The sequence below is a fragment of the Penicillium arizonense genome (genome assembly GCF_001773325.1).
Source record: "Penicillium arizonense strain CBS 141311 chromosome Unknown PENARI_contig012, whole genome shotgun sequence".
NCBI classification, from domain to species: Eukaryota; Fungi; Ascomycota; class Eurotiomycetes; order Eurotiales; family Aspergillaceae; genus Penicillium; species Penicillium arizonense.
The window spans coordinates 385,657-404,283 of NW_019173289.1; the positions used below are offsets into that span (position 1 = coordinate 385,657).

Here is an 18,627-nt window from a genome sequence, read left to right on the forward strand (position 1 = left end):
GGCTATTCTATCACATTACGACTGAAGGTTGTCATACCTCCCTCACACTACTTCACTACCTCCCTTTCTTCCTTTCTTCCTACTCCTTGACGACGAGACGAGCCATGCCAGGGCACGCAAATACACATACAATACATTTCAAGGCCATGTAGGACAATCTTCTACAGACAAAAGGTTCTATACAAAGCTCAGAGCCTACGATGCCATGTCGGACGATCACATATAGGTTTCGATAGAGATATACCCTGTCATATAATTGCAAACAGTGATATCGAATACATTCATCTGCGTTCTTCCTGTATATTCTAGTTCAAATAGACCATATAATATGCACAACATCAAGCAGCGCCAGAGATGCATTTCGCCCAATTGCATAGTAAATCCAATAAATCTCAGCCAAGGCTCAGCCACACAGATATGTTACCTGTTAAACAAACGTAATGCAAAGCCTAGCCGAATACAAAACGTTGCCAATTATCCGCAAGCACCTGGACGCCATGTCTCAATTCCCATCCTCGAAGCTTGCAAATTTGCCGAGCGACATCTTCAAGCGAGTCGTCCATCTGCGGACCTGCCGTATGGAGGTCACTCTCGATCAAGATCCGGTCGTCAGGCAAAGCCTTGATAACATCAGTGATCTTCCGCGCCGGAGCTCCACTGAAATTGATAAGACTCGAGAAAGAAAAGTAAACATCTGACGGATTTGACGGATGTAGGAATTGTCGAATCGGCTCCACAGGACCAGAGTACGAATGCATGCAGATACGCGGTGGGAAAGGAGGTGGGCTTTTACTATCTGGTGCAGATGCCTCATCCTCAGACACTGCACCCTCCGCATCCTGCTGCTTATCCCTCTTCCTTCGTGAGAGAACAACCCGCTCATGACCTTTCCATAATTCCTTCAACGTATCGAAGACCGCACCGTGCGCCTGCACACTATGCATTGAAACAGCGCGGTCCATTTCCCCAGCTAGCTGTAGCTGTGCTTTAAGAACTGTGCGCTGGTGATCCAGCTTCACTTTATACGGCGAGAGGCGTCTTCCCTCGCGCGAGCCGGGTGTTACTTGGCCATCTCGATTCTCTAGTTCATCTGGTGACCAGATACCCGGAAGGCGGAAGGCCTTATCCAAGCCGACTTCGCCGACTAGGGCGTTTGGACAAGATTGCAGCCGGGCCTTGGTCTCGGCTATAAGCTCTGAGAGTGGTTTTGGAGTCAGAAGAGCATTGATGAATGATTTGTCTTCTGTTGGTGCTGGTGATAATACGGCCATGTAGTGGTCTTCTTTTTGCTGAGCTGTGTTTGCGTCGGTATCATCCACGATCTGGTGTGAGAACCAGGGGTGCCACCCAAAGCAGGGAATTGCCCTTTCTGGCGATTGCTCTGATTTACCGAGTGACATCGCTGTTTGTTGTACAAGGTCTTGGTCTTCGCCCCGCGTGGCCATGATTGTCAGAGTTGTCGCTTTCATTTGCGGGATGTCTGCCACTGAGGCCATGGTGTCTGTGGGATGACAGTGGGCATCATAGACGCCAATGTCCCAGGGGAATTGCTGGGACATAGTGGTGTAAGGCGTAAGATGATGTTTGAAGTTGATATACAAAGTCAGAAGTGATGTAATCGTGGTTTCTGCCTGGGGCATCCATCACATGTATTTACTCCGCAGATCGAGACAAGCCGAGCAACTGTTTACCCATGCCCGGGCTCTTTGCTTTCTCTCCTCCTGGGGAGGATTGAATCCAATGTGGTCTATTCTAACAGCCTTACTTGCGCTGCCTCTCCTGGCCTTCATCTCCATTCCACTCATCCTCTCAGCATGGGTAACCATATCATTTGCGCTATTTGCGCTGGTATTGCGACTCTCGGTGGTTTCTATTGAGTTAGTCTATGGACTACTCTTGCATTTCCTCTCAGTTCCCACTTCATCCACATCGTCACTGTTGACATTCGCGGCGTCGGAACCTACAACCCCAGCAGATGGTAGGTCCAGACGCAACTCCGGGCATGGAGCACAGCCTCGCAAGAATAATGACTCTCTTGCGTCGTGGGCCACTGGCACGAGCTTGGAAGAGCCAGAAAATAGGAGAAGAAATTCCTACGCCCGCAGCATGATCGAAGCCCACAACCTATCTCCCTCAACGCCATTCGGATTCCCCGTCTGCGGAGATGAAGGACGGGACTTCGAAGGCGTAGGCGGCTGGCGCTCTTGTATGCCCTCCAAAGCCCGTAGTACCCACTCTCTTTACGAGAAAGGCACAAGCAAGGCAGCAAGCTCGGCATCATCATCTTCTTCAACGCATAGCCGGAGCGGCGAGGGAGATCCAGACGCAGATATCGACGCAGACGACCGTGCCTGGCTATCTTTAAACCATCGCCTTGAACTTCCTTCTCAACTTATTACTCTGGGAGCTAGTGGCTACCCTGCAACCACACTGAACAGTCCCACGCATTTCGACGATACCCGCAACAACCGATGTCATTTCCAGACATTTTCACCTGGCGCAGACTCACATGGTCTCCAATTTGATGGGCATCACGATGGACATAGGAATCATCACCGCTCACTGACGACATCTTCACTGACGACATCTGACCGCCGCACTGGCGCGGGTCTTTCTCTGGCATTGTTAACTAGACCTGATAACACTGCTCTTCATTCCAGGGAGTATGGCTATGGCATGTCTTCATCTACATCTCGCCTATCAGCCCCTTTCATGACACCACAGCCATACGCAACATTCAATACACAGTCACGCGCTCTACCCCGTGGTTTACCGGTAAACGGTGCACCGTATACGAGCTCATATCTCTCCGGCTCTGTTGATGGAGGCCACAGCTTTGGGAGTAATATCAGTGGCGGGAGTGGGGGTGGGTATTTTTCTCTGAGACGACGGAGTTCCTCTGGGAATCATACCCTCTCTCCGAGTGCTAGTGGGTATACAACCCCTGGCGTTGGTGCATCGACCGATGAGCGTGATGCGTCACTGGGTTTTGCACGTTTGATGGCACATTATCCTACCAGTCCGAGACACCGAAGGCAGAGTATTTCAGGGTCGAATTTGAGGGCGTTGGGCTCTGGGTAACGATTTGGATGAAGGATTTCTGCGGTCTCGTTTTGTGTTATTGGAAAGTACTGGCTTGGATATCAGTGCAGATGGTACGAAAGTATTGCAATTGTACATAAAATGAAGATAGTCATCTGTAACCAAACATGTCGTATAGTGGAGCCTCTCAATATTTGGACAGCTAGTCAGGGCACCGTTAGTGAACATTCGTCCTTTACTTTTAGCACTCGGGTATGGCAATAAAGAGGTGAAAGAATTGTATTAAACGGTATACTCGCTCGACCTAGGCCAAGTATGCCTCCTTGCCACAGTATTCGCCTATATAACGGGTCGTACTGGCGAGTTGTTATGTGATACTTGATATACGATTTCGGCTCTCGTTTAGGATAATGCCCCCAGCTTTTGTCCATTTCTATATTTTGTTCGCCAATGTATGTGAGGTGATATGTAAGGACAAGGAACAGAATAGAAGAGCGAGTCACAAATGTAAAGATAAACACCAAAAGCTATAACGAACGTACCAAACGAGAGAAAGAAAGGTATACTACGCAATATCAACAAGCTCCAATCCCAAATTTCATAGAGCATTATTCAAAAAACATCCCTTCATCATGACGACTGACGACCCCTCTCCCGCCTGTTAACTTCCTCCATCTCAGCGAGGATAACACTGTTGAACTCCTCCCAGCCATCGAGGTAAAGATGGTGACCAGCTCTCTTAATGACAACCACCTTCGACGAACCTTCGTCGGAGCGACGCTCCTCCGGTGTAGCATTTGCCAACACCTTCCGTTTCTCTTCTTCCAGACGAGCTGCGGCTGCATGGCCGCCTGAAACGTCCATCCAGTCGTGATCACCGTACATGAAAACCACAGGAAGGCCATTTTCACGCTTAGCGGGTGCCTCTGGTTCAGAAGAAGTGGTAGCAGTGGGGACGGGGTTATCCTCTGCTGGTTTTGAGCAGGCTTTGGCAGTGGAGATCGCGTGGGGAAGTGGGTTCAAGGGAGAATTATTATGGATCAATTGACGTCCAAGTCCGTGGACTCGGTGGATAAGGGGACTGCGGGCGAATGCTCCGGGGGCGAGGATATATGCCAATGCGTATTCGCCACTGCCGCGGAGACTGAAGATCGAGTATGAGTAGTCGTGGAGGGCCTTGGCTTCCTCGGCTGGGAGGTGGGAGAAACGGCGAGAGGTCCAGCCGGAGACGATGCGTGGGCCTAGAGGACCAGTCCATCGTACCAGGCTGAAAGGGGAGATATTCGCATCCCACAAATAGGCGAACCACTTGGGAAGATTCCGTCGGGGGGGTTGGGCTGGCCCTTGAGCGGGCTGCTGTCCGGTGATAAAGCTGCCGTCAGCGGTTTTCGGTGCTGACCCTGGGACAGCAGCTTGTGCCACGACACTCTGCTGGTCCTGGGTAACCTCGCCGGCCAATGTTGATTCTGAAGGCTCAGCAACGTCTGCGGTGACGGCATATGGGTCCTCCGGGATGCCGACAGGAGACGCCAAGATAAGTTTATTCAGATGACCAGGGTATTTGAGCGCGTAGGCGACTGCCATGTACCCTCCGAGACTGTGTCCCAGCAGAGTAAACCGGTCAATCTTGCGCTTGATGCGCCACTCCTCCAAAGCATCAATAAACCACGCTTCGGCTTCACGAATGGCATCTTCTCTTCCCTTTGCTTTGATTTTGAACGAAGGTCGAGTACTCCGGCCCATGCCCAGCATGTCCAAAGCATGCAGTTGCCACCCCTTGAGACGACTGAGCGGCTCGAAGTTCTTGTAGAAAAAGCCAAGACCAGCCCCGTAGCCGTGCAGCATGACCAGATGCTGATCAGCTTGCTCACCCACTCTTTCCACCGAGAACTCATTGAGCGCGCGGTCCTTCCCGCTCAGCTCCACCATGCTGGAGCTCCATCTGCGCGGGCCGTACGGGTCATCAAGGGAGTTCGTGCTGATCTCGCCCTGCTGGTTTTGGTCTGTGGACTCCAAGCTTCCCCTTCTCTCTGTTCCCGTCTGCAGGTGGGTGGGTGGTTCATGGCGCAAGTAGGGGAGGTAGGAAAGGACTTTGTGTTCCGTCTGCGCAACTGGCAGCTTGGCCCACCATTCAGCAAAGCCGTCTCGATACGATAGGGGAAACATTGAGGGCCTTGTTGCCGTAGCCCGGGTGGCATACGGAGTGGCCGATTCGCCGCTCGGGCGATTTGTGTCCTCTTGGGATGAGTTTAGTGATTCTGAGGCCATTGAGGAATAGCGGTGCCCACGAGGGGTGTGGAGCTTGTATGATCGGAGGGGTGCAAAGGCGAATGTAGTTGACGTGCGCAAAGTAGAGATACAGGCGTGGTCAGCCAGTCGAATGGAGGCCACGCTCATGAGACACTGGGAAGAATCGGAGAAAGTAGCATAGCATATAAGCGGAGCCGGAGTTTGCGGGCGGGCGTTATCTCCGTAAGGCGACAAGATTCCCTAATCTTCAACTTGAAAAAAAGAAGTGAGAAAAGGCAGAGAATATAGGCAGCCGAATACAAGTTTATAGTATGAAGTCAGAAGTTGAATGTTGTGAGCGGAGAGGCTGATCACCCGTGGACCGCCTTCCACAACGGCCTTCTTCTGACTTCACTCACACCCGATCATCCACCATGGTCTCGCCATTGGACCACCTGGTCAAGGGCGCTCCAACATCAGAAGCCCGAGCTCCTACACCAGAGCCATTGCATTCCCAAGCATCAGATGCCTCACGACCCTCCGATCCCCTCGATCACCTCCCGTCGGCTCCCCCGCAGATCTACCTGAACCTGCTGATTCTCGAAACCTCGCTGCGAGCCCAATACCTGGCTCTGCGCGAGCGCCGGAGGCAAAACACCTTCTTCGTTCTCCTCCTTGCCGCGTGGATCGCCTACTTTGCCTATGCGCTTTTCCTCCGTCCACGAGAAGATGGCCGCGGCGTTGGCGGCTCGGTCTACTGGGTTGTGGAGATGGGAGAGAAAGTCGCCCTGCTCGGCGGCGTAGTGACGGCCTTGCTGGTCTGGGGAACAGGGCAATGGGAGCGCGGTATCCGATGGCCAAGGCGCTGGCTAGCAGTCACCAATCGCGGCCTACGAACCATGAACACCAAGGTCATCATCATCCGCGGGCCATTCTGGCAGGAGCTGCTTTCCTACCTCTCCTTCCTGTTCCCCTTCTCCATCCCATTCTTCCCCTCCCCCACCGGCAACTACCAGTTCGTCGAGCGGAGTCCCTCCGACAAGCGCAGTGCCCGTCAACACTACCAGCAATACTACAACGGCGGTGACAGCGAGTCCGGTCTTGTAGAAGAAGACCTCAGCCCAGGAGGTGACTATATTCGGCTGCTCCTACTGCCCAAGTCATTCTCCCCCGAGTTCCGCGAGAACTGGGACGACTACCGAACCGACTTCTGGGAAAAGGAAAACGAGCGCCGTGCCCAACTACGCATCAAGCTGCGCGAGCGTGAAATCCACCTCGCCCGGACAGAGGGCGGCTGGCTCAGCCGCTGGGGACTAGGCTGGCGCGCATCCCAGCGCCGCCGCCTCGTCGCAGCAACCCTCCACCGACCCATCGAGCCAGAATTTAGACACCGTCTCAGCCACGGCCACCACCCGTCAGTCTCAAAACTAAGCCAGGAGCAGCGCGGTCCATCCTCCCGCCGCAGTACCCGCTCCGAATCCCATTCCCGTACCTCGTCCCGCAGTACGACACCTGTCGACATCGGCTTGGATCAGGACCGGCCACCCTCACGCTCTTCAACATCCAGCAGACCCCGCCGAGGCAGTACAACATCCGGAGAATCTACGCCGCAACAGCGGAAACGAAAAGGCTCCATGCTCCGCCGGGGTCTGTCGCCTCTGACGCAGGCGCAGATCCGGGAGGGAGTGAGGACGCCGTCATTTTCGTCGGATGATTCTGTGTTGGCGATGGGTGAGAAGGATAAGGAGGAGTCTATACCGGCTGCTGTGCCGGAATTGTAATACACACGCGCACTACACGCACTGCAAATTAGCACGGAATGTTGCTCATGCTGTTTATTTCTATACCCTTGTTCTCTCTGTATTTTGGATTGGGAGTGTTGGATGATGTCTTCGCTGGTTTGTATGGCTGACCACGCGTTGCTTGTTCTATAGATACATTGGATGTTTCAATCATGGTTTGTTTTTTCTGCTCTCTTTTGCGTAGATAGTATTCCCGTGCATGTTTACGGTGTTTTCGATGCATGTCTACAAGGTAAGTAATATCGTAGTATGCACAAGGATCAAGATTAGTCTCAGTCTACTTAGGAAGTTATAGTCAAGCATCGGTATTCATTCATATTTCTCATATTGAGTCAGTCCACTGATATCCCCAATCCCACTCCATACGCCAAACACAAACTAACGACATGTGATATCAATCCCAATGCAATGACGATAAACAGCTCATAAAACCAGACGCAACACATCCAGCGTTCTCCTTTTCGAGGAAAGGAGTCTAGCTATTGCAGATCCAAGACATATTAGACACGGTAGACATTGTCATCGTCCTCGAGGAACATAAGCAAGTTCTGTTCGTTCATAACCCGCAATGCCTGGATAGCCTCAGGGTGCGAGAAGACACTGCTAGCACCATGGGAATCCTTAATGGCAGTGTTAACAGCGCCAATCAACTCATTGACGTTCATCTCATCGCCATCGGCGAAGACCTTAGAGCCCATTAGCGGGCCAAGGGTCGAACGGAAGAGACTCATACGCGCAGGCGTGATGGGGACGTCGGATGATGTGGTCTGAGAGTCTGTCTGGGACTCAATGAGTTGCGAGGCGGGCTGCGATGAGGCCACGGACATCTGTGAGTCGGACTGGGTCTGTGTGCGGCCTGTCTGGGTCTGGCTGGACCGCAGGCGCTGAGCACGCGGGCTGGCGGCGTACAGGCTGTCGTCTTCTTCTTCGTCTGGGATTGGGACGCTGGATTGGATGGCTGTGCCACGTGTGCGTGCCGTGCCGGTTCGTCGGCCTGGTGTTGCGGTTGATGTGCCGCGGGCTGTTGTCTCGTCGTCGGAGTCGTCGTTAAGTTCTGGGTCGCTGTCCTCGTCTGAGGAGTCCTCGAAGGAGGTCACCTTGCGTCTCTTGCGGCGCTCGTCTTCGACGACTTCCTTGAACATGGCGAAGCGGAGGATGGATTCGGCATGCTTGGCGTCCTTTTCGTCGACTCGGCTAGATAGACGGGCCTTGGCGTGTGCGGTGGAGAGACGGATGAGTGTCTCCAGGGTACGGGGGGTGATGGGTGAGGTGCGGCGTTTGTTGCCGGTGAGTTCGTCGTTTCGCAGAGCAGAGTATGTGGCGATGACGTGGTCGGCGGCGCCCTTAGTCAAGACGGGCTTGACACGGGACTTGGCGTACTGGATATACTTCTTGATGAAGGGGATGCTGATGATTTCAACATTCTTTGTGCGGTTGTGGCTGGTGTTAGGGTTGACCATGCCTCCGTGTAGCATGACGTTGAACTTCTCAAACACCTCCGTAGGAGCATTGGTATCTTGACGATCTTCAATGCCAACACCCAGGGTCTGGTTGAGTTGTTCCCGAACAGGAGCGCCCTCTTCCGTGCCAGGTTGGCGGTAGCGGTGCATACGCAGAACGTGCTCCGAGATTGTTCGGTCGTGGGTGTCCTCAATATCATCCGTCACAACGAACAGCAGATCGAAACGAGAGAGCAAGGAATCGGGGAGAGCAATGTTCTTGTGGGGGTCCTTGTGAGGGTCGTATTGGCCATAGACTGGGTTGGCAGCTGCCAGGACACTGCAGCGCGCGTTGAGACTTGTGTGAATACCAGCCTTTGCGATTGTGACAGTCTGCTGTTCCATAACTTCGTGAATAGCGACACGGTCGACATCACTCATCTTATCAAACTCATCGATACAAACCACACCACGATCACCAAGAACCATGGCACCAGCCTCCAGACGACGCTCACCAGTTTCCTTGTCAGAAGTGACGGCGGCAGTCAAACCGACACCTGAGGAGCCACGACCAGTTGTAGCAATTGCAAGAGGTGCAGTGTTCAGAACAAAACGAAGGAGCTGAGACTTCGCAGTCGAGGGATCACCAACCATCAGGATATTAATATCACCACGAAGATGGGTACCATTATCCAAGTTCTTCTCCATACCGCCAAGCAGCATCAGGAGGATAGCCTTCTTAATGTACTCATGTCCGTGGATAGAGGGAGCCAGTGACTTGGACAGCAGCTCAAAGACGTTCTTCTTCTTGGCAATCTTGTTGATGTTTCGCACATCCGTATCCGTAATGGTAGCCTGTGCAATACCACCGCCACTCTTGGAAGACAGCTGAATGATGTTGTTTGCCATGACAATGGTGCGGAAAGTCGAGGATCCATTGCCTGCATTCCGGTTACCCAGGGTGCGGTAGATACCAACCAGCTGGATTCTGTCTCCGGGCTTGGCCGTGTCGACCAGGTCGTCGTCGAGGATAACATCGACACTTCGGGGCAATTGTCCGGCAGGGGCACGTTCGGGCATTTCTTGGATGGAGATCGATTGGTGGTCCAAATATGTCGAGTAACCGTACTCAGTGATAAGCTAGCCATATATTAGTCCCTGGTAAGCACTCAATAATCTCACAAGACATACTGGGTTCTTATCATCATCTTCCTGGGGATAGACGTTCAAACTGGTTACACCGCTGGCACTCATAGTCTGATCCCGATATTTTCTCGCAACAAAGCGGTCCTTTGCCTCAACGTAGTGGACACTCTGAATGATCTTGGGGCGGACCAGAGAGCATTTTGTAACAATACCCTCGAGCGAGACCATGTGGTTCAATTGTTGAGATCCCAATGTGCGGGGATTACAAGAGAATTCTCCGAATGCACCAACATAGGCGCAGTAATAAGCCTATCGAGGAATTAGACACTGAATATGAGGAGATATGACCAAAGATACACACTGCTTCATCGGAGGTCTCCTTGGCAGGTCGGGCAGGAAGAGTCTTGACGACCTCCTTCAAGGCTCTGTCAAAGGCTTGCGAGTAGTCGAACGGCGAAGAGAGGAGCCTAAATCAAACCCATGAATCAATATCCAATTGACTGCCAAGACCGAAAAGAAACATACCCATCGGCGAGCTCACGGTTGTGTGCTCTGACTTCATCGATGCTGACCTGTTCAAAAATCAGCATTGCCCCCGACAGGGACTTCCAAGGACCAACGCACAGTCAAGCGGCGCATGCCTCTATTTAGCATCACCACAATATCCGCTCGATAGCTGTACCACTTTCCGTTAGAACCGAATCCCAACATCAATATCGAAATCGACGAACCTGCGTGCCCGTGCATCGCCTGAAAAAAAAAAAGATGTTAGCACCATGGACCACCAATCCAGCGACAAAACATACTCGGGTCAAGAAACTCAACGGCAGCACGCACGCGATCCTGCGCGGCCTCATCACGTAGTTGTAACCCGTCCATGATGTAGTCAATATAAAGCGGGTGGGTAGGGAAGGATGAGTCGAGGGGGTAAGGGTGTACCGATCGGGCTAAATTGAAAGCGACACGTCCCTGGTGAAAGAGCGCGTCCCACGCGTTCCGCGTGTCTGTGATTATGTCAGCGCTTTTTTTTTTCCTGAGATATATAAGCCGGTCATCCCCCGATCCTTTTTTCTTTTCTTCAAGCGACTCTACGTGCGTCTCCCCTCCCCCAAACTGGCTTCGGCTTCACTCTTGAGGATCTTTACTGACCTTTTCAACAGTTCAAAGAATCACTTTAGAGTAGACGTCCTCTTTCTAAGCTCTTTATAAGAGCCACAGAATCTCCACCCTTGCTGATGACTGCTATGTCCTCGATGCCCTAAAGTGAAACCTTTTTACTTCCGCCTCGACTGTTACGCGTGCTGTTCGCAGTGTCTGTGTTTTGGTCCAGGGAGTGGTGATGATCTTGACCTGGTCTCGATGTCTGACTTCGGTCGGTCGGTCCTGGTGGGTGTCGAGGAGGTCTGAAAGGTCCTTTTTCCATTTAGTTGATGGTATGGTTATCTGTTTCATCACAAACAATGAACAACAATTATCTTCTTCACTTGAGATCTTTCCGTAAATTCTGTAGCGCGCATCATGACGCTCCGCTGTCGATTTGTGATGGGGGCCAGCTTGGCAGGTGTCCGGATTAACCGTGTGTCCGGTTAAAAGTTGGACTTGTACGGTGAACTTGGATCCACTTCCAGACTTGGTTACTAGCGTGAACCATAAAAAAGCCGAATGATACAGTCCCTGACTCCTTCATCTGCAACACCTGTTCAAAAACTGGCGTCCAACGTTGCCATCCATGAGAGATGACTACACTGAGTGGGAACGCTTCTCCCATCCGGACCCGGACGAGGAAGACCCTCCGACTCTGGACGAAGTTCAAATCCTGCGAGAATTTGCCGAGTCCTTCGGCACAGCCAATGCCATTGCAGCAGAGGATACTGCTCGCCAACTAATGTCGCTCGTCGAAGAGGGCCGCGTGGTTGAGAAGCGCCAGAACAACGTCGTGGACAAAGGCGAACGCGTCTCCTGGTTATTATGGGATGCTGCTATCGACATGCCGCGCTACCAGCCTGCTATTCTCAAGTTAATTGAGGCGATCCGCACGCTGCCTCAGCTGGAACGAACCGAGGAGCAGATTCGCACCGGCTGTTTCGAGGACCAACTAGAAACCTGGAGGTCCTTGGAGGCATTCGATTACATTTGGTCGGAGACATATTCCCGTGATTGGCCCTTTTTTTCCTTCTCCCGCCCCTAACAGACCAACGCTATGTAGTCGGTTTCTTTGCTCCCGTGGCATAACGGCTTGAAATTTCGGAGATATCCACCTACACATCCTCCTGCCCTACATAGAGTTCCTCCTAGGCAGCTGATCTTATGTCACGAAGTGTTGGCCCTATACTAATCCTTTTCATCCAAGGCTGTTGGGAGATGAGATACGGCCCATATCCCTATTACGGGTGGACTGACTTCCACAACGCCAACGCTTTTTATGCGCACTTTCTTGCCGCTTATCCTCCCGAATCTCCCGATCTCAGGGAGTTAACCGTGGCATTGCGACTGATCGTATTCGCCCTTGAGCAGGATCCATGGACCCATGCCCAACAACCTCCGCCGCAGTGGCAAGGCCACCGCTATCGGGACACTGGTCGCCCTACTGATTATATGCAAATGCTGAATGTGAGTGAGAATGAAAGGCCATGATGGCATTTGCGATGATTGACTTGCGTATTTTAGGCTGATGTGCACGCTATGGTTCCATTTTTTGAGATTGCCGGGCACATTATCTTCGGGTTTGTGGGAAAAAGAGACCTTTCTCTCCTCGAAAAATTAAAAAAGAGGGATTCCAATCTATGGCACGGAGACTCATTGTTCTCATTGGAAAGATGGGAATTTTGGAAAACGCGGTTGCGATGGATAAGTGAGCAAGATGAGCTGATGGAAAGTACACGAGCGGACGCCCGAAAGATTGTGCAACTCATGCAAGAAATCGAGCAACAGAATCGAGAGATACGCTTGGGGAGTCAAGATTAGCATAAAGATACCAGAAATAAGGACTTCTTTCGTCGTCTATTCTGTTCTGCTCATCGGCCCACTTCATCTGAATACGACTTGAACAATAACGTAATTCACGGTCTCGCCAGTCGCCTGTCGGCCCGGTCACCCAAAGTCGCGTCTCTCTCCTTACACTTACCGATTCAACCAGCAACCATGCCACCAAAATGCTCTGAATTCAGTCAAAAATTAGCCAAGCAAGAGGGTAGGATCCTATTAGCTCTTACCGATATCAAAATTGGCCGAATCAACTCTCTGCGCGCCGCAGCGAAGCTATACGATATACCGTTCTCTACGCTAAAAGACCGCGCTACTGGGATATCCTCACGAGTTGATACACGCGCTAGGAGTTATAAATTAACTCTGTTGGAGGAGGATCCGCTGGTGGAATGGATCCTCTCGCTTGGACCGCGTGGAGCCGCACCGTATATTCTATGGCCTGCATATATATTCGCCACCAAGGGGTCTATACTAAATGTTGAAGATTAACCATATTAGCCAAAACAAAACAGCCTTAATTGATCTCGCAGGCAGCGTAACGAGACCCGACTTCTATAGTCACTGAGCGTTGTACAAATTTTATGGCACACCAACTTTTGGGCTTTGCAAAGCAATCCCTGGAGATAGCTAGGAGCCCGCGAAAAGACATTGAGAGAGATACGCCCCTGTGTTATCTATTTACCTGACATTTAGATATGCAAAGGTTGCAGAAAAAGGCTACGTACTATGTAACAACGCTTGAGCAATACATACAATTGTGCTGTTTATTCGGTTTTTCGGGGAATGCAACACGCAAATATAGTTTCACATGAATTACTCGACATTTACTGAATTTATATCATGCTATACATTGGCTTGGGCGCTAGTAAATACGTCAATAGCACACACACCAGCTCACAAAATTAGATCGTCGGCCTTTTTTTTGCCATATCGCTTCGACAGAAGCCAAAGCCGTGCAATATTTTGGCCGCAGACGACTACTAAATCGCAACTCCTTATACTAAACGGGCCATAGGCTTTCTTGCCACTAAGGGTTCACGTAGCTCCCATCTATAAAGATGCTACTCATGGGGTTAACCGGCTTAGGACACAGCAAGCCGTGGTGCGCTTCATCAGGAAGCCCAACCAAGCACTGGAATAGCCTCCCTAGAAAACACCTCCTATAGGAGCGACGAGGTTTTCCAGAATGCCTTCGGGATGAGACCCTAAGCAGGGATAATCGATAGGGCTTTAGATACTCGCTCCAAAATCCTAGACAGGAGACTAGCCACAATTGCTATTTCGGGAAAGTTCACGACTCTTAAAAAGTGCCACGGGCTCGGCAACAGACGGACTTTTTCGCAATTTTCTTTTAAATTTGTAGTCCGGATGCGCCTGGACATGGCCATTGCGTTCAATCTTGGATATTCTCGCGTATTCGTCCGCGGAAACCCTATGTTTCCTTCCACCAGCTCTTTCCTACAATAGAGGAGATAACTTAAGGGTTGCTTCGGGCCGAGTATACGCCAACCGATATAGCATAAAGGGGTTCATAGGCCGCGGAACCATCCCTTTTTGTTGTGTCTCCCTCCGGCGCTCTTCAACCGACCGGCGCACCTATTTATCTATATCCAGGGTTGGGACATCGGTCATATTTTGAGTCAACTTACTCAGCGAGTCCGTCAGTTCCTAGGGTGCGCCTTAGGGCATATCACCCTATAAAAGAGCCCGCTATTTTCGAGTAGACCGCTAACGATTGCCACCCACCGTTGGTTTGAAGTGGTAGATAACTAGGGCTACTCCATAAAATCAGGAAGGGCAGAGTGGGAATAAAAAGTATCCTTGAAAGAAGGCAGAGCGGACAACGAGAAGCGATCGGACAATTATTTACGGAATCTTCAAATTTGGATGAATGTTCCTAAACCCTAATCTTGTGTAGGAATGAAGATGTAATTCTAAAACTCGACTATTGTACAAGGAAATATATGCAAAGGTATACGCAACATGCTAAAACCACAATTAAGACCACAATTACTGTACAAGCGACTGATCATCACGCAGTGCTGGGCGCCACGGCCGATGTTGAGATGAATATCCGGGCCGCATTTCGGGGCTCGATGGTGGTAGGAACTTTTTTCTCGTACGCAGAAGACGTCGCCGAATCCGGCCATTCCGGTCTCGTCTCTGCATCTGGGATTCGTGTGGTTCATGCCATCCAGTCCTAGGGTTGTAGAGCTTCCACAAAGGTTCACTCGCCGGCTGCCTGCGCTTATACATGGCAAAGCGTTTGTTGTACACTCGCCGCTCGAGGGTGTCTTGCGTGCGGGGTGGCGACTTGGAGTATCCCTTTGGGAGCCGGAAGGGTTTCGCAATCTTCGGATTCGTGGCTTTGTAGCGTGCCTTGAGTTTCGCCCGGATCCTGATATTGGGGTCGGCTCGTGTGGGCCAAAGGCCCGTCACCTCCAAGTCTTCGTGGAGCTGCATTTCCATCGCGATCCGGTCCGCGCGAGGAAGGACCTGGGTCAGCGCGTTTATTTCTGCGCGCGCAGAGTCATCTGGAATTAGACCCGTTAGGCTTGGCTCGTCGGTGGTATCGGAAGGCTTGAAGTTGTCAAGACCGACGGGCTCTTCCTTGGCCAATTCTCTGCTGCGTGGCTTCAGTTTGCCCATCGGTCCAAGCAAGCCGGAATTCGTAGAGGCTAAGCGAATCGGTTTTGGAAGAGGTTCTGGCTCCTTCTCGCCGCCACGGAGCAATTGCCCCTGGTACTTGTCAGGCAACTGAGGCATGTCAGCAAGAATCCGGATAGTCTTTGGCGTGGTGTCGAAGAGTTCTGACAATGATACACTGCCATACTCGATACTGTCTTTTCGGATTAATTGCAACCTTCTGGCCAGGTACACCATGGTGCGGTAGGAAGGATGCATATAATTAGGTTGGATTCGCAACCAATGTCTGCGCGCGATTTTGCCCATCACTCGGCGGGGTGTGCTGCCGCCTACACGCCCCTCGAGATGGAGAATTGTCACCGGTGCACGGGACGGCCGCCAACCAAACCCACGTTGCATGTAGAACCAACCAGGGAAATTAGGCTGGAACTTCTTTTCAAATAGCTTGAACGCCTTTATCTGATCAGAAGGCTCATCAGATAACGTGAGTAGCTCAATGTAGCTCGACCAGTTGTGGGCGGTCAACGCAAAGCCAGCTTCCTGCACCTCATTGACAACTTGATGGAGTCTCTCGTACTTATTTTGTAAGCCCAGAGATCGCATGTACGTCTCGAGTGGTACATTCAAAATAAACTTCTGACTAGGCAGGATCTTAGGTTTGGTTGGGCCTAGAGACTCTGTCCCCGTGCCTGTTGTCGACTTCGCAGCTCTTTTCGGCTTCGCAGTTCTTTTCGACTTCGCAGGCAAAATTTGATCAAGATCAAAGCGGGCAGCAATGGTGATAATGTCAGGCCACAGAAGGTTCCAGTACTCTTCGACTTTCATAAATTCATGAGCTTTCAGATGAGCCGACATCATAGATTTAACAAAGCCAAATGGCAATTTTGCCATCGGTTGATCTGACGAGCTCGTAGACTGCCTGCTTCGAAGATACTGATCAAGCGCTTGACGCGCCTTGTCGATGGCACCTTCATCGCCATATGCTCTGATCAGATGTTGGTAATGCATGGCCGGGAAATGTTCCTTGGCAGAGCCACTCGAATCGAATGACAGTGCCTTGGCTTGCGAAGGGTCGTCATTGAACTGAGCGATTGATGCCATCAGTGCCTTTTCTGCATGCGGGAAAGACAAGCTTTCAGCAGGCGTATTGGACCGTTTCGCGTTCTCCAAATCTCTCTGAAGCTGCATTTGGAGGTTCACAAGGCTGGCACTCAGTCCGACTCGACCAAAGCGGGTTTGCATCTCGCGGAGGATGGCGTGCACCATGTCACGGTTGCGCTTTTTCATATACGCGAACATCACAATGGAATAATGCTGCTCCGTGGGTTCTATACCAGCTTGGGCCATTTTCCTGAGCAAAGAGCGTGCTGTATCTGGCTGCCGAGCAATGGCATGGGAGTAAATGATGGCTCCGTACGTCCCAGCGTCTGGAACCAACCCAAGCTTGCCGATATCGCCAAGGACTCGGCTAAAAGAGAGTTTGCTGACGTTGAATGCGTGGTGCCACAGAAGCGTGTTCCACAACTGCACAGGAGATCCTCCGGTCGCCTTTTCCCAGTTGGCCAAGATAAGGTTTTCTGCGTGGCCGGCTTTACCATGCTTGAGATACACTCGGACAATAGTGTCAATCATTGGCCGTGTAATTTCCACTCTCATCTTCTTCGCTTCTCTGATCAACCGGCGAACATTTTGTATATCGCCGCGCTTGGCAAAAAGTGCCATGATAGTACCGAAAGTGTGGGAACTCGGCTTTTCACCTTGCTTCATCATCTTAGCGAAAGTGGAGGCCGCACCCGATAAATCCCCCGCAGCCGCATAGGCCTGGATCAAAATATTCCAGCAGACCGTATTCGGATGGAGGCCAAACTCTGCAGAGATGCGGTCAAATTGCCGTTGTGTCTCGGGCACATCGCCTAGCCCCGCGTGAACAGAAAGGAGCGGGCTCAACAGTCTGCGGCTCTTTGGGTTTCCGTGGTCTGTTAGAAACCTGTCGAAGGTGCGATGTACCTTTGACACATCCCCGGCCTTGGAGAAGGTTTGGAGGGCCTCCCTGTATGCTGCAATGGACGGTTTCCCCTGGAAATGAGCCAATTCGTCCAAAAAGTATGCGACGCTGTCTGCCATCTCAAAAGCCACAGCACGATCAAATAAGCGAGTTAAAAGCTTCCCAAGCGGCTCATCTGGCATGTCCAAACGAAACTGGCGATAAAATATGATGGATTGTACAAAGTCAGGCCGTGTATTTGAGCTTTGGAAATGATCAATCATCTTCAAGTGGTCATGCACCCTAACAAATCCCAGGGAGCGGTATTTTCGGAATAACTGGAGCAAGGTGGATGTCGGTGTGAGCCTTGGAAGTTCTTGATCCCTGATGAATCGGTGAAACAAATGGAGAGCAAATTCAAGGAGTTGAGGATCCCCTTTTTCAAGCTCTAGGTACTCTGCCAAGCTGACTAGAGTTCTAGCCAGGGAAAATGCGGGAAAATCTTTGTTTCTGAAGGCATCCAGGTAGGTTCTCAATTGCATTCGGGAGCAGTCTGGGATTTCGTATATCAATCTCCAGATTTTTGAAATTAGAGACCAGTTTCTGTTTTTCGTGGCATATACCAGGCTCCGCTGGATACAGAAACCGGCCGATGCTGTGGAAAGAGCTTGCTGGCAGATTGACACCACATGAGAATTTCGAGGTGGGTTTGTAAGGTGCTGCGAGGAAAGAATATTGAGGTAATCGTCACTGGTGCGTTTCCAGCTAGGAATGTTTTGAAAAACGGTCCATGCCCGCTCCTGATGGTTGTGGTTGGAAGACTCGCTCAAATAGGAAAGAACTGCAGAATTGTACTTTGACGGGCTACCAGCTGCAAGGTATAGCTTCCAGACCTTGTCATATTGGCCAGGAAGTTTCTGTCGTAAGAGAAAAGCGAGTTGTGAGCTCATCGGTTTTTCGGAGCCTGTTCGCCTTGGTACTCTTTGTATAAGATGTGGCCTATGTGGCTCTTGTGGCACTTTTGATTCTTGCGGTTCCAGCGACTCTTCTGTCCGCTTCTCGGTTTCGTCCAGGACAGTTTGTTCCGCTGGAATAGCTTGACCAGTGCATGAGGTTGATGTATAAGATCTCAAGAATGCCGTGTTGGGCCTCCTTCTCCGCAATGCAAGCCTCTTTGGAGGACGCGATAATCGAGAGCCCACAAGGCTTTGCGTTTGTCGGGGGCAAAGGAAGTCGAGAAAAAGTCCTCCTCCTTCGGTAGTCCTTTTGCCATGGTCGGTGCTGGGAACGGGGGACGGACGTTGACCTGTCGCCTGCAACAGAGCGAGAAACCAATGAGGGATATCCGCTCTTG

General features: G+C 51.3%; 7 protein-coding genes across 7 annotated transcripts; 3 read left to right on the plus strand and 4 right to left on the minus strand.

The window, feature by feature from the left end:
* Positions 1–449: 449 nt before the first annotated feature.
* PENARI_c012G12103 (TatD family hydrolase) lies at positions 450–1,559 on the minus strand (the record flags this gene model as incomplete). The annotated part of the gene is made up of 1 exon (XM_022633070.1): positions 450–1,559. The coding sequence occupies one exon, from the start codon at positions 1,557–1,559 to the stop codon at positions 450–452; it is 1,110 nt and encodes a 369-aa protein (XP_022487302.1).
* A 181-nt stretch (positions 1,560–1,740) lies between these two features.
* On the plus strand, positions 1,741–3,081 carry PENARI_c012G00318 (uncharacterized protein; the record flags this gene model as incomplete). Its single annotated transcript, XM_022632782.1, has 1 exon — positions 1,741–3,081. One exon carries the CDS (start codon positions 1,741–1,743, stop codon positions 3,079–3,081), a length of 1,341 nt encoding a protein of 446 aa, XP_022487258.1.
* A 591-nt stretch (positions 3,082–3,672) lies between these two features.
* PENARI_c012G07382 (putative alpha/beta hydrolase) lies at positions 3,673–5,310 on the minus strand (the record flags this gene model as incomplete). The annotated part of the gene is made up of 1 exon (XM_022632963.1): positions 3,673–5,310. One exon carries the CDS (start codon positions 5,308–5,310, stop codon positions 3,673–3,675), a length of 1,638 nt encoding a protein of 545 aa, XP_022487134.1.
* Positions 5,311–5,705: 395 nt separating this feature from the next.
* On the plus strand, positions 5,706–7,052 carry PENARI_c012G08806 (Spo7-like protein; the record flags this gene model as incomplete). Its single annotated transcript, XM_022632998.1, has 1 exon — positions 5,706–7,052. The coding sequence occupies one exon, from the start codon at positions 5,706–5,708 to the stop codon at positions 7,050–7,052; it is 1,347 nt and encodes a 448-aa protein (XP_022487330.1).
* A 521-nt stretch (positions 7,053–7,573) lies between these two features.
* On the minus strand, positions 7,574–10,537 carry PENARI_c012G11072 (MCM DNA helicase complex subunit MCM3; the record flags this gene model as incomplete). Its single annotated transcript, XM_022633050.1, has 7 exons — positions 7,574–9,652; positions 9,704–9,967; positions 10,020–10,125; positions 10,184–10,230; positions 10,283–10,334; positions 10,390–10,408; positions 10,465–10,537. 7 exons carry the CDS (start codon positions 10,535–10,537, stop codon positions 7,574–7,576), a joined length of 2,640 nt encoding a protein of 879 aa, XP_022487290.1.
* Positions 10,538–11,387: 850 nt separating this feature from the next.
* On the plus strand, positions 11,388–12,292 carry PENARI_c012G00635 (uncharacterized protein; the record flags this gene model as incomplete). Its single annotated transcript, XM_022632792.1, has 2 exons — positions 11,388–11,811; positions 12,009–12,292. 2 exons carry the CDS (start codon positions 11,388–11,390, stop codon positions 12,290–12,292), a joined length of 708 nt encoding a protein of 235 aa, XP_022487215.1.
* A 2,361-nt stretch (positions 12,293–14,653) lies between these two features.
* On the minus strand, positions 14,654–17,476 carry PENARI_c012G08823 (putative translation regulator (Cya5); the record flags this gene model as incomplete). Its single annotated transcript, XM_022632999.1, has 1 exon — positions 14,654–17,476. One exon carries the CDS (start codon positions 17,474–17,476, stop codon positions 14,654–14,656), a length of 2,823 nt encoding a protein of 940 aa, XP_022487319.1.
* Positions 17,477–18,627: the final 1,151 nt, after the last annotated feature.